We start from the raw sequence: 14,872 nt of genomic DNA, 5'->3' as shown, positions 1-14,872 counted from the left end.
GCTGTAGCAACTAGAGGACCTTGCCATATTTTGTGGGAGTTCTGAAGGAAACCTCTTCCATTTCTGCTTTTTTTTTTTTTTGGTAGTGTTTTTGTGGCACAAATCATTTGTTAAAATCTTGAGGGTATTTTTGTGGGGTGGGAAACATTTTTATTCCTGGAAAACTTTATTAGCAAGGGTTGTTGGAGGCTTTTTAAGTGAGACGAAATAGGTGGAATGAAAGGGGGTGAGTTCTGCGGCTTTTTGGTGTTTGTTATTTTAAAGACTTTGTTCAGGTGCATGTAAGATCCATTCAAGCAGATTAAATTATCAAAACATCTCACTATCTGCCTCTGACAGGCATGTTCAAGCTGCTTGAAACAGAGGAGGATTATCAGCAAAGATCCAAAGTCTAGACCTGTAGATTAGAAAATGTGAGCTGTAATTGAATTAATAAATGCAAGTCCATTGTTTTAAGTAAGGACTGTTAGTGTCTCATAGACTAATCTATATGGTGAAGCAATTAGACGAAGGAGTGAGATGATCAAGTTACCCACAAAGCTCCAGCATGGCCATGAATCCATGGCTTATGGATCATGTGCACAGTATCAGAAAACACTGAGGTCAGGATGTGTTTATTCTTCTATTATGTATGGTAAATTTGTTCCTTCTCTTTCTGCATTGTCGCTTCTATAATTTTCAATAAATCACTGAAAAAGTTGTAAGGATTATTTTTTTTCCCCAATTTTTTTTATTTCTGCTCAGATTCCGACAGTGGAATCACTCATGGCCATATGGGTTATGTGTTTTCGAAGACATACACACCTACAGATGACAGCTACGGATGCCTGGCTGGCAACATCCCTGCCCTTGAATTGATGGCTCTTTATGTAGCTGCAGCCATGCATGATTATGATCATCCAGGAAGGACCAATGCCTTTTTGGTAGCAACAAGTGCTCCTCAGGTAAATAAGTCTCAAGCAGTGTTGCTGTTAAGTATGGAAGATCTTCGGTAGCAGCTTCTCCTTGTCAGTGGCGCCTTGTGGCTTACATTAAGCACAAGTGTACCAAATATTTTGAAACAGCTTATCAAAGTGAACAGAAAAAACACTTCACGTAGGGATTGCCAGTAAGAGTCTTCTTGCCCACCCTCATGACCTTAAGTTAGAAGAACTGTGTCCTGGGTTCAGCTACAGCAGTCATTTTTTCTCCTTCTCAGTAGCTGGTGCAGTGCTGTGGTTTTGACTTTCAGTCTGAGAACAACGCTGATAACACCGATGTTTTTAGTTGTTGCTCAGTAATGTTTACTCTGACCAAGGACTTTCTCAGTCTCATGCTTTGCCAGAGAGGAGGGGAAGCCGGGAGGAAGCAGAGACAGGACACCTGACCCAAACTGGCCAAAGGGGTATTCCATACCACAGCACGTATAGAAACTGGGGGGAGTTACCCGGAAGGCCCAGATCGCTGCTCGGGTCGGGCTGGGTATCGGTCGGCGGGTGGTGAGCGGTTGTGTCCTTTTCCCTTGTTACTCCTCTTATCATTGGTAGCAGTAGTGGTTTGTATTATACCTTAGTTACTGGAGAGCTGTTATCTCAACCCATGGGAGTTACATTCCTTCGATTCTCCTCCCCATCCCTCCGGGAGAAAAAGGGGGAGGGAGGGAGCGAGCGGCTGCGTGGTTCCAAGTTGCCGGCTGGGCTTAAACCACGACAAGCTGTTAAGAAAGGTGCTGATAAAATGTCTTAGCAAGGAAGCAGCTAACACTCTGCTGACTGATGGAGAATCTGTATCTAGAAATAAAGGAAGATTTAGTCTACCCAGTAAGGAACAGAAAGATTAAAATGTAATTAAAAAAACCAAACCATGTATAGTTAACAGTGCATCATGCAAGTTAGTTTATGCATGACTGTAACATATTTTCTGTTGTTCCTATAGAATATGAGCAGCTGCAAGTCTTTTATGAATGTATTTTTACACTATGCATCTATCAGGGCAGGAGTATATGTGGAAATTAATCTCAGTTTTGTGAATGAAGAGTTGAGATTTATCTAAGGTTACACAGAAGCCAGCGCTGGGAGTTGGAATTCAGCAATTCTGAGTCACTGTTTATCAGCTTAAATGAGAGATCATCTTTCCTAACTTTATATACTTTATGAAGCCTGCCTGGCTTCAGCGTACTGTGCTGAAAAAGCAAGAATACCATATTGCCATTACTGTGAGAGTTATGCATCTTATTTTGGTAAAGATTTAACCAGTTTTGGATGTTAGCATTGTGTCAGGCTGAGTATGTGTTGCCAGGTCGCAAACTGGAATTGAACTTACTTCTGTGTTTGGATTCAGTCTAGTATGGACACACTTGCAAGGTACAAACACCAAAGACAATAATCCCTGTTAAGTGAGGTTAAAATTGGGGAAGCACACACCTATATTACGTTAGTCATTAATTTGTGGCATGAAACAGAATAATCTCTTGACACATGATGCAGTTCAGTCAGGAACTGAAAACCCTTGAGCATGAAAGACCCAGAGTTTTCAAATCAATCTTCCAATAAATCTTCACTATCACAATAGTTCAGCTGTCTGCTATTAGCCCTGCCAAAATCACATCTTCAAACCTTGAGAAGTTCTTTAAAAAAAAAAACCAAACACACAACCAACCTGAACCTCCCTCATGTGTCATCCCCATGTCATTATCATTTCTGCATTGCAGTGTTTCTTTTGCTAAGAGGTTTCTCAGTTTTCAGCTGCCCCTATTGCTTTCACAGGCAGTGCTGTACAATGACCGTTCTGTCCTGGAGAACCACCACGCTGCTGCTGCCTGGAACCTCTTCATGTCAAGGCCAGAGTACAACTTCCTGGTCAATCTCGACCATGTGGAGTTCAAGCATTTCCGCTTCCTTGTCATTGAGGCCATTTTGGCTACTGACCTGAAGAAACACTTTGATTTTGTTGCCAAATTCAATGCCAAGGTAAGAAGATTGGTTCAGCTTTCTGGTGGATAGTCAGAAGAGATTGCAGGTCTTGGTAGCACCATAGTGAAAAGGCTAGAAAGACTGTTGGGTTGCTCTTCCTTCTAAATGTCCTTTTGGCTGCTATAAAACACTCTGTTGAATAGTAATACAGCTGTTATTTTTTACTTGATTTAGTAGTACAGATTCTTTTCTTATATATGTTTTATTTTTTTCAGAAAGCAGTTTAAGGCTAAGGATATTACGGACTATTTGAATATAAATCCCACTTACATCCGACTTCTCAACCTTGTTTTCTTGTTCAATGGCACTTTAGACCTATTAGCAAAGCACTTGGGAAAAAAATCAAAGGTGTTGCCAAGTTTCCATAATGGCTAAATACTTAATGTGAATTTCTATTGGTTTAATTATACTGTTACATTATCAAAGCACAGAAATAATAACAATTTTTTAATTCTAATTTCAAATGCTGTGAAAGCATGATCTCTCTGTCCTACTTTGTTTCAAATGGGTAACCCCCAAAAAAAGGTGATTAAGGATCTTTCCTGCATGTTCCATTCAGCAAATATAAAATTACAGCCCTGGGAAATCATTCTTGAAAGTTATTGTACAGTTTCAACCTAAGTTGCTGGAAATCACCACCTATCAAGTTACTTTAATAAACTCCATCATTCTTCAAAGCTGTTGGCATGTTACCTAGATGATACCTGTCTTTGGAGCTGGTACTGCCTTCTTGTTCCTTGTGAGAAACAGATCAAGCACAGCATTTTTCTCATCCAGGAGTAGGACCTCCTAGCTGGTTTGGTGACATGAAATGTTTTCTTGTGATACTGCTTGGGGTGGGCGTGCATCCTGAAATTTTGAAGCCTCCAGTTGTATGAGTGGTTTTGTTTTCCATTTCCCTTTAACATATCTCTCTTTGTTAGGCTTTAAGAAGCTGTAAACAAATGCCTTAAATTGTGGTCCATGGCAGACAGAGAACTGATCTGTAGATACGTAAAAGACTGAACTCCTTCTGCATCCCTCCTAGTCATGTCCCAAGACCTCCAGTAGTATCAGGGAGGTTTCTTTAGGTCTTAAATTTTAAGCTCTGGGACCATTTTCACCAGCCTAATTTCCTCATGAAGTATTGAACAGATTTGGCAGATTCTTATCTCTCAGGGCTATGATGACAATAAAGCATGAAGAATTTAGGCTGTCTGAATATATCATTTGAATTCAACAGTTTGGACCAAAGCCTTCACTTATGTGAAGATAAGTGAGGAATGAAGATAGGCTAAACCAAGTGATTACTGCGGCATTGTCACAGAGACTGTCTCAACTGTGGAAGAGGACAAGCTTGACCAAAGTATTAGGTGTAAATTGTGGATATTGAAAACTAAATTTATCTTATATCTATCAGGCTGGAAAACAGTAGGTATAATCACTGTTGTAACCAAGCAAGGTGATACATGAGACACTGCAGATAAATGGGAGAACAATCTGATGTATCATATCCTGCCAGCTCTCAGTAGATTTGTAAAGACATTTGTTCACCTCCTTCTCTCTCCTTATTACTTGCATACTCAAATAGTCATGCATGGAATAAAAAGTGGAGAAGGTGAGCATATTAACCAGTGCTTGTGGCTGAGCCTTGCTTTCCCAGAGTAATCACTGCCTTAAAAATAAATTATTTACATTTGGTTGGCAAAAAACTCTTTTGTAGCAGAGTTCTCAGATAGCAGACACAACACATTCATTTATGGGTGGAAGTGCTATAACTGATGAAATTAGCTCTAAATGATCATATTATTGATTGGGTTGAGTATATCGAGGCTACACTCAGAGACCCTTCTGTTCAGAAGTCAGCATAATGTAAGCATCCTCCCAGCAGAAAACTTGGGAGTCTGGAAAGTGCCAACAAGAAATAATGAAGGAAGCTCACTGTCCAAGACTTAGATGATACCAATGCATTGGAGCACTTACTGTTCCTTGACCTTACTTAGGTTGGATCGTGTACACAGAATCAAAGGTCTCACCATATGGGCCCACTGCTGTCTGGCGCAGGGGACATGCTGACAGAGGATATGGAAGTTTCATCTAGTCATAGCACGACAACTTTCTATCCATTTTCAACTACTGCTTGACAATTAAAGCTGTGTTTCATGAAGGGATTTGAATTTCAAAAATCAAATGACCAATAGAAGACAGCCCATCCTACACCAGGAGATATTCTAGAAGAAAAGGCTAAGATAGGAAAACGTGGCTAACAGCAGTAAAGGGTGCTACTGCTGGCCATTTGGAGACGTAAAAGGCTGAAATCCTCAATTCTTTTTCAGCCTCCGTCTTTGTGGCTAAGACCTGGCTTCAGAAATCCCAGGCCCCTGAGTTGTGAGAGAAAGTCTAAAATGCTTAAGGCTTTATCCTCAGTGATTGACATCAGGTTAGGGAGCCCTTAAACAAACTGGATGTACACAAGTCTGTGGGATCTGATGGGAAGTAGCTATGTGTATAAATACCTGATGGGGATAGTAAGGCAGATGGAGCCAGACTTTTCTCAGTGGTACCTGGTGACAGGATGAGAGACAACGGACACAAGCTGAAATACAGGAATCCCCATTTAAAAACAAGAAAGGATGGGGGTTGTCCATTGGAAGAGGTTGCCCAGAGAGGTTGTGGAGCTTCCCTTCTTAGAGATCTCAGAATTGTATTGGACACGATCCTGAGCAGCCTGCGTTAGCTGACCCTGCCTTTAGCAGGGGAGCTGGACTAGATGATCTCCAAAGGTGCCTTCCAACCTCAACCTTTCTGCAGTTCTTTAACGTGATGCTTTTATATTAGAGCAGATAGTAGTATATATACCTTTTATTGTGGGACATGTGGGAAAAACAGAGAAAAGGAAAGAGATAGGGAATACTTGCAGACATACTTAGATCAAATAGGGAAATAGGCTTGTTACATGTGTCTTCACCCTGCAACTAAATCACCATGGCATTTGATGGTAATTTTTCTTTGAACACCAATTAGGTAATAACTTACTGGAAAATGTCATGGGAAGATTGCATTTGTTTGTTTTCCAAGCAAAGGCTTTCAAACAGACACATCATTTGCTAAATATTAATTTCTCATCATTTATCTCAATGTTCATTGTTTTTCACATTTTATTTTTTTTTTTTTACATATTGCTCTACAGCTGATTTTAAATTCCAACCTTGGATTAGTTCATCTGCTTACACTTGTGATTTTGTTGCACAGCTAAATATGCTGTAAGGTATCCCAGGGCAGAACTTCTGTGGATGCGTCCTTTCACCCAGGATTATTGGCAAGGTTCTCCTTTTTCTGTCTACTAGGTGAACGATGACGTTGGAATTGACTGGACTAATGAGAACGACCGCTTGCTGGTTTGTCAGATGTGCATCAAACTGGCTGACATAAATGGGCCTGCAAAATGCAAAGATTTGCATCTGCAATGGACAGAAGGCATTGTCAATGAGTTTTACGAACAGGTAAATAAATGCATTTCCAAAGTGGTATCTGCTGGTTGCATGTCTTGTGTTAAACAGTCCTGCAGTGTGCAGGTGAGTGAAAATCACAGCGAATAGGGATGAAGGGGATGGCTACCCTAGTCCATTCTTTTGCTGGATCAGTGAAGCCAATTTGTCATTGATGCTTCTGATATGTCCTCAAAGACCTTTTATGATGAGGTTTCTACAGGCTTAACTGTTCCCCTATGGCACTACCCTTACAGTGGACATGGTGAACAAGTGTTCCTTTCCTCTCTTTTTTTCTGTTTGCAGTGATAATGTCTCCCTTTCAGTCATCTTTCATGCAAACTATGTTTTCATCCTTTCTTCTTTTCAAGACATCAGCTCGTTCTCATTGCTTTCCTCTGCAGTCACTCCAGGTGGCTCTCACATTTGTTGATGTGTGGACTCCAAAACTGGACTCAACATCATTGTTGAGGTGATCTAAACAGAGCAGAGGAATTATTTTTAGCTTCCCTGTGGGCCACATCTCTGTTCACACGCACAGGACCTTTATGTGCTGAGCACGACTATAACATTGACTTTCAGTTTATCACAGACTAACCATATCTGGTTGCTACACATTGATCCTGACTCATGCTTTATTTTTGAAGATAACATTTTCAGCTTTCAGAAGATTTGTCCGTAGAACTGCACTAATTATGCAGGGCTTAGCTGATGGTAGCACAAGGAAGGAGGACAGCCACTGATTTACAAAGACCTGGGAATAGAGCCAGGCACTGGTCCTCTCCTGCTAGGTGTAAAGGAGCCCTTAATTAAACCTTTTCTCATTATAACCTATTTAGCCCTGCTGAGTGCAAGGGACAGGGCTGTTCCCACACTATTCCTCTGTTTCCCAAGTGGGAACATATTTTGAATGTGCTGATTAGAGTAAACTCTACATCCTGTCTTTTTGAGAGGAAGCAAGTAGGTTAAATCACTGAACCAGACACCCCACAGATTTCTAAAGGAGGCTGTGCAGTAACTTGAAGTCACAGACTAATCCCTTTTAAAGCCTTTTCATCTTCTCTTAAATTTACTGTACTTAAAGTTTGAAAAAAATCAGGATTTTCTGCTGCTTCTGCCATCTGGAGTATGTAAAGAAATGGGAAAAGGGATAAAGTTCAGACATCAACCAGAAGCTCCTTCATTTATGTCAGATGTCCTGAGAAAAAGAGAGAACAATGACCCTTACATGTATTACATATATAGTTGGTTCCATTTTTCTTTTCATTTTTTTCTTAAATAAAGAGAGTCCCATAAAAAGAGGTCAACCTTCATGTCCCAAATACTCTTTCAGTAGATACTTTTCTTCATACTTATTTTCATCAAAACTCTCTCAGCAAATTGTACTTCACTTAATTCTGGTGATGATCATAGCTTATGTGGGTCACTACTGTATGCAGAAAAAGCCTGTTACTCAGATGTATGGTATGACTCTTCTTTGATCCCACATAACTAATGTCAGAAGGTGGGTAGTAAGTGCTCCAATACATTAATATTGTCAAAGTGTTGGACAGTGAGTTCTAAATCAAGCTTTAGAGGAGCACATGTGGGAGGATACTGTGTTAGCTGTTCCAGAGTAGGAATCTGGGTTGCTTTCCATCACTCAGAAAGGTGTGCTACTAATGTTTTCATGCTCTTGGAAGCTGCTTCAAAGGGCTATTGGAGATTATCTTTCTTATTCTTTCTTATAATCCTGTTGAATTTAATTAATTAATTAATTGATCTACATTCACAATTTATCTTCTCTGCAAAATTTGATTCAGAATAACATGTTATCAAGATTCTCAATTTATTTAACCTAGGTTAAAATCTGATTTTCTTTAACATAATATGGTATGAGAGGTGTATCGAACCTCTCAAATGCTCTTGATTATCAGATTTTTTCAGAGAAGGGAAACATCTTCATTTTCTCATTTCCAAAAAAGAAGATTTTTATGGGAAGTTTACATTTCCCTAGGACTGTTATCAAAAAACATGCATATGTGCATTCAACCTCTCTTGTGAAAATAATGAAATATCTTTCTTAAATTTACTTTAATAAACACCATTTTTTTTGGAAAAAAAAAACCAAGCTTCCTATATAAAGAAAAATAGCTAAATAAAAACATATTGAACAGAAACATTAAAAAGCCTGTGTCATATAGTTACAGCATGTTGCCTTTTCTTCCGTCCCGGTGCTCAGCACTTACTTGGAGACAGGTTAGACATATTAAAAAGAACCAAAAACACACTGCAAAATGTTTCACATAATAAATTATGTTTTAACAGATCATGAAAAAAGAACTTATAAACATTTCAAGAATCAGCTTTCTTCCCATTACTGATATCTCACATCCAGGAAATCTCAGATGTGTTACTATAAAGAAGAGTGAGCTGCCCCCTCTTCTTAATTTGCTTGCGATTTCAGGAATGGATGGCATGTTTCAGTGTTTTGTTAATGCTAATACTTTGCATTTAATATTTGAACATAACATTTGGGGGTAGGTTATTATAAAAATAACAAAACACAAGGAAATGAGATATTCATTGTACATACTTCAAAATTTGACTCTTATTCTTTGGCCTGACCAAATACATTGTCCATGACTTTTGGAAAAATTAAGTCACAAGGAGATAGATTTGGTCTATCTGTAATATAATGGAAACTGAAAATATCTCTCCAAATTCTAATCTTTATTCTCAAATATAGATCTCTGTATTGTATTAAAAATTAATTTTCATCTTAGGCTTGATTAGCGGGGTTAGTGGTTTTGCTTGGGCAGATGGCATACAGCCTTGACATGTCCACTCAGCTGAAAACTCACTGATATCACCAGAAGGTTTGCTGTGATAGGGATGAGTGAGTATGCTAGACTTAGTTCTGCAAGTTTTACTTTTTTTTACATCATGTGAGAGGAGGGAGAAAAAGTCTTCTTATACCTCCTGTCTACCCTCTTTCCCCAAGAAAACCTAGAAAAAACCTTACGGCAAAGATTTACGTGCTTCTGAGTAACTCCTGCTTTCATAGGGATCATTCTAATAGTCCCAGGAAACAAATACTTACGACCTCAAGCCAAGAGGACCCTTCCATGTTATGCATAGTAAGGACAAAATTAATAAGAAAACTAATTCAGTGAGATAGCCCGTGCTTGTAGTTCAGTCTTGTTCCCTGCAAACAGGTGGCTGACTACAAGGTTGTTGAACTAACAATCACGAAATCAGAAGGGATTTTTTTAATAATGTGAAAAAAGGAAGAAATTAATTATTTTCACATTTTCACACTCACAGTGTAAAGTACAGAACAAGGGCAATGGGTATCATTTTGCACAGTAGTCAACTAACATCCTTGTTAAATTCACACTATCAGTGATGGGTTCTTACAAGAAAAGAGCTGTAACTTCGATTAACCAGTTGATGTGATGTCACTGTAGTAGTTTCATGCTGCTGTGCTATGGAAGTGGCTTTTGAGATGAATTATTTTTCTTTCATCATTTTTAATTGGTTTGATGTGCATTACTCCTTTCCATGGTTTTGTTTCATTTACTTCAGAGAAATTACTGCTATTTTTCATCGCCAGGGTGATGAAGAGGCTAGCCTGGGCTTGCCAATCAGTCCCTTCATGGATCGCTCTGCTCCTCAGCTGGCACACCTCCAGGAATCTTTCATCACTCACATTGTGGGACCACTATGTAACTCCTATGACTCAGCGGGGCTGATGCCAGGAAAATGGATAGAAGATAGTGATGAATCAGGAGACACTGATGAGCATGAAGAGGAAGAAACAGCAGAAATGGAAACTTGTGAAAATGCTGAATCCAGTAAGTTGGTTACACTTTAATTTTTCAACAGAGAAAGTTTCATATTGTGGCCAAAAGGCTAAATCAGACATACTGGAAAAGCACAGAGACCATGAACTGGTCAGGTTCAATATGGGCTTCTCCAAAGTTACAGTGATTCAGTGCTGCCTTTGATGAAGCTGGAATATAGCCGATTACATTGGTAATGGAGACCCTCAATGTTTTCAGTTCAGATATGTATTGCTGTTCTTATCTACTACTCATTTCTACCTTCAGTTGAGGTTTCTGGTGGTGGATCAGCCACCTGTGCATAAGACTTTTAGACTCTTTTTAGATTGTAAGTAGACAGCAACAATTTCAGTTGCAGAAGGGATGATTGAGAGATTTTTCACGGAAAGAACTCATCATTGCTATGAGTTAGCATGATGTACAGGAATAATAGAACGAGGTTCTGAGATGATGATGCAGTAAAAGAGGTTTTAGCAATGGAAGTGTTTTAATGCACATCTCTTCAAGGTAATGTGTGGATAAGGACAGGGAGAGACTTGGCACTGAGCATTGCTGTGTTGTGTTCAGAGCTGTGTCACTTGGCCTTTCTGGCTAAAGGTTACTAAATCAGTAACTAAAGCAAATAGTCTCCTGCCTCTATTCCAGAAGGGCAACAGTGCCAACATATGTCATACTCAGAGGAAATCTGTACCTTGAAAGATCTCAAAGATCTCAGGAACTCACTGGAAGTGTTTAGATTGGATATAAGGAAGAAGTTCTTCACAGTGAGGGTGGTGAGGCACTGGAATGGGTTGCCCAAGGAAGCTGTGAATGCTCCAACCCTGGCGGTGTTCAAGGCGAGGTTGGACAGAGCCTTGGGCGACATAGTTTAATGTGTGGTGTCCCTGCTCATGGCAGAGGGGTTGGAACTAGATGATCTTAAGGTCCTTTCCAACCCTAACTGTTCTATGATTCTAGGATTCTATGTAGACCCGTTTGTTTTACCAGTTTAATCCTGCGTGATTTACCTTTTCCTCTCTTTTGTGTTCCTCCTTCCTCTGAATTTCCTGCTACTGTTCTTTTGTTTACTTCCTCCTGGTCATCTTTCTCCCCTTCCCCTATATCTAATCTTTCTAGAAAGCACTAGCCTTACATGTGCTAGTGAAATACTGATGTATTGTTTTTTCTCTTAACAGCCTTTTTCTGTTCTTTCCCACATGTTTTCATGCCCATCCCTATTTTCTGTTGGGAAAGCTGAGAAGTGGAAAGATTTGATGATTGCAATAAGTCATATAAGGATGTGGAACTAAAATTTGCATCTCCTGATGTGCATAATTGACCTTATGTCTCTAGTAAGATATGAGGGTATACATTTTATATTTAAGAAATCATTGCTGTTGTTCACTCACATATGTTTGCTTGTATTGTAAGTTTAGCAGGTTCACATGCACAAAGATGTTGTTGAGAACAGCAAATACTAGGTAATACAGCCCACACAGATTTGTTTTGGCACCTTATGATCTATCAGCTCTGTAATAGCAGGCAGACCCACATGTTATAGTAGCAGATTGGCACTTAAGAAATCACCTACTAGAGGGAAAACTTACGTGATTAGTAACCAACATAGACCCCAAAGCCTGAAAATGGTATTGCAGTATTAAAAAGAAAGATATAGGATGTTCTCATTTTTCCACTGGAGTGTCTAACCTTACTTTGAAAACCTTAGTTCCCTTTCACCTCATTTCTGTATTCACTTACCTTCTGTATCACTGCTAATCAAGTCCAGCAGTGCTGCTTTCAGGTTAAAAGCACACACCATTATTAACCCTTGTCACATTGCAAACAGACCATTTTTTATTTGTCTTCTGTTTTCTTTTTCACATTCTACTCCATGACAGTACTTTAATACTCAACCTGGTGCTTTTAGACTCTTCATCTTATTTTCAAAACCTTAAAAATGAATGTATCAGAAGTTTTGAAATATCCAAACAAGTTCTTTCTATTTCATTCTTACCAAATGTGGGGTGCTTGTTTCTTGATCATACCAACACGTTGCAAACTGTTTTCTTCCACTTCCCTAAATTCTCTGTGACTGTGTGGATCTGTGAATCAGGCATATACAGCATCTTTTGTGTCAATGTAGGGGTCTTACACGTCATTAGAAATTTATACCTATCATCAACACAGTTTTGGATGTTCTAAACTTTCTCAATGAAACAAAAGGTTGAGATGTCAGATATGTACATATAGAGAGTTGTTTAAATGTTGGTTAAGTTCTTATTCTTGATGGAAATGCCTTTTAGGTGGATATATAATTGTAGCAGAAAACACTTCACCTAGCTCCTGATAATTCACTGAAGCATTTGAGATAGAGAGTTATTAAACCTTAAGGTAGCTTAAAATTGTTTTTGTTTCTATATGAGTATGTAATTCCCCCAAATGCAAGTATAAAAACTAAACAGACTCAGTCTTTAGTAATTCAGAGCACAGCAAGTGCTTGCTGGTGTCTCCAGAGAGCAACAAGATGCAGGGTCACGCCAGAAACCCAGGAGAGAATGTCCTGCTGCAGCATTGGCAGAGTAGGGACTTCTTACTAGTGTTAAACCTGAAGGTTTCCTACAGGGAACCAAGGGCTTTCTAATGAAGGCTTGAACTGGATTTGGTTTGTGTTCAGTGAAAAGCTCTTTGTTTCCAGTTCAAAAGCTTCAAGGGCTAAACATTTTGGATCCTGACACAGACATACTTTAGGCAACCTGCAAATACTAATCTGCGCAAGTTTATTTGGTACAAAACATTCCTCTATGTCATTTTCTTTAAAAGAGAAATCAGCAGTTGTCTTTGGAGTGGTTATTATTTCAGCTCTGTGGCTGCCATTGCCATTGTTAATGACCAGGGGAAATTTTCAAGCTTTGTACCATTCAGAAGTTAAGAATCTGTGTTGGACAGGCTATACTGATACAGAAAAAAACACACTTCAGACAGCAAAACACTTGCAGTGCAGCTGTGTCAGGAGCCATGAGAACTACCACTTGCAAAAACATTTTATAGGTTAGCAGCAGGGAACTGATGCTTCAAAACCAAAGACAAGCAAGCTCCCTGATAGTATTTAGCTATATGACTACTTTTTCAGTGGTCAATCTCCATTGCTAAAGCAACATTGTGCAAAGGCTTTAAGGTCATCTCCACCGCAATGGTGGAATGGTCTATCTCTGGCTTTGAAAAAGGAACATAGGAATGTGTTCCCTCCTTTGTTTTCTAATACTTGCTCATTCGTTATCCTTCTACAGCTCATATCAGAGCTAAAATGTGGAGAAAACAAAATTGTGATTTTTTTTGTTTGTTTTTTACAGGGCATTCAGCAGGGTCCATTGGGGGAAAGGGCACAGAATGTGATGTGTGTGTTACAAAGTAGGTTGATCAGTCTTTAAGTACTTGATACAAAAAAAAAAAATGAGCAGAAACACATTAGCAACTTGTTTTATGCATAATCATTCAAACACTAGATGTCTCTGTGAGCTGCATAGTCAGGGACAGCATGCAGCCTATGATAGGATGAAACTGAGGCTCAAACTATGCAGGAAACTAACTGGTTTGTTCTCCCAGAGGTCTGGAGAGGTATAGCTTTTTCAATTTTGAAGACTGTTAAAGTTTGTGGGTTGAAAAATCTGTTGATGTGGTTCCTGTATGTCATGGTACACCCTGTCTGCTTTCTACACCTTCAGTCCCTTTTTCTTCTCTCACAGAAAATAGTACCTTAACGCTACACGCTATTTTGCAGGAAAGAAGAAGTTCAAGAGGAGGAAAATCTACTGTCAGATCACTCAGCACCTGCTTCAGAACCATAAAATGTGGAAGAAAGTAATTGAGGATGAGGAGAGGTTAGCTGGGACAGAGGAGCAAGGCACGGAGCAGTCCGCACTGCATCAGTCTTCAGAACAAATCCAGGCCATCAGGGAAGAGGAGGAGGAGAAAGGGAAGCCCAAGAGGGATGAAGAGGAGAACACAACTGTAGAACCAAACCAATGACAATATTTACAGCAGTATTTTAAGACAGATTTACTTGTGCACAGTTGCTTTCTTAAGCCAGCACAGCATTTAGACACAACACTGTAGAAGTATGGGATAATGCGCCTACAGCTGTTTAATTTGTTTCTCTTTCCTTTTAATGGTGAGGTACATTGTTTAAACTCCTATGCTCAAGGAAGCTTTCACACTGCGACACCGGCTTTTTCAGAGTTTCTTTAAAGAGATTTGGGGGTGGGTGGTATTATATAAATATATATATAGCCAGGGTTATTGGCTGCGCACTTCAGCAAAATACATTTAATGATATATTATGGTCACTGTGATATTTACAGAGAAAGTTATCTAGGGAAATGCTGCTTCTAAAGCACATTTGTGGTTAACAGTAAGGTACCAGTTAAGTAGCTTTTGCTCTTAATGCTGAGGGATAAAAGTTCCAAAGCTTTATATGAATGCTGATATAACCTGCCAACATCTATGTGTGCATGAAGAGGTGTTTGTGGGTGTGAGTGGAAGTAAAGTAATAGAGCATAGTTTGAGTTCTTACTACAGTAACTGTAGTACATGTCCCAATACACGACAACAAACAGAAGGCCTGAATTTCAGAGAATTTGTCCCCACAAGGGAA

The 14,872-nt window shown here is 39.3% G+C and overlaps 1 protein-coding gene across 1 annotated transcript in view; it reads left to right on the top strand.

The window, feature by feature from the left end:
• Positions 1 to 14,514, top strand: part of PDE3A (phosphodiesterase 3A, cGMP-inhibited) — a gene marked incomplete at its 5' end in the record, with an annotated part of 39,201 nt that extends 24,687 nt beyond the window's left edge. The window contains 5 exons of the mRNA XM_010019846.1: positions 745 to 944; positions 2,745 to 2,948; positions 6,278 to 6,433; positions 10,014 to 10,254; positions 14,000 to 14,514. Of these exons, the coding sequence (XP_010018148.1) occupies positions 745 to 944; positions 2,745 to 2,948; positions 6,278 to 6,433; positions 10,014 to 10,254; positions 14,000 to 14,247 (1,049 nt within the window). The remainder of the gene's footprint in view (positions 1 to 744; positions 945 to 2,744; positions 2,949 to 6,277; positions 6,434 to 10,013; positions 10,255 to 13,999) is intronic.
• Between the last annotated feature and the right edge of the window lie 358 nt (positions 14,515 to 14,872).

This window comes from Nestor notabilis, unplaced genomic scaffold, assembly GCF_000696875.1.
Source record: "Nestor notabilis isolate BGI_N333 unplaced genomic scaffold, ASM69687v1 scaffold2518, whole genome shotgun sequence".
Lineage (NCBI taxonomy): Eukaryota > Metazoa > Chordata > Aves > Psittaciformes > Psittacidae > Nestor > Nestor notabilis.
Note: the sequence above shows the minus strand (reverse complement) of the source record. Positions and strands in the feature narration are given on the sequence as shown.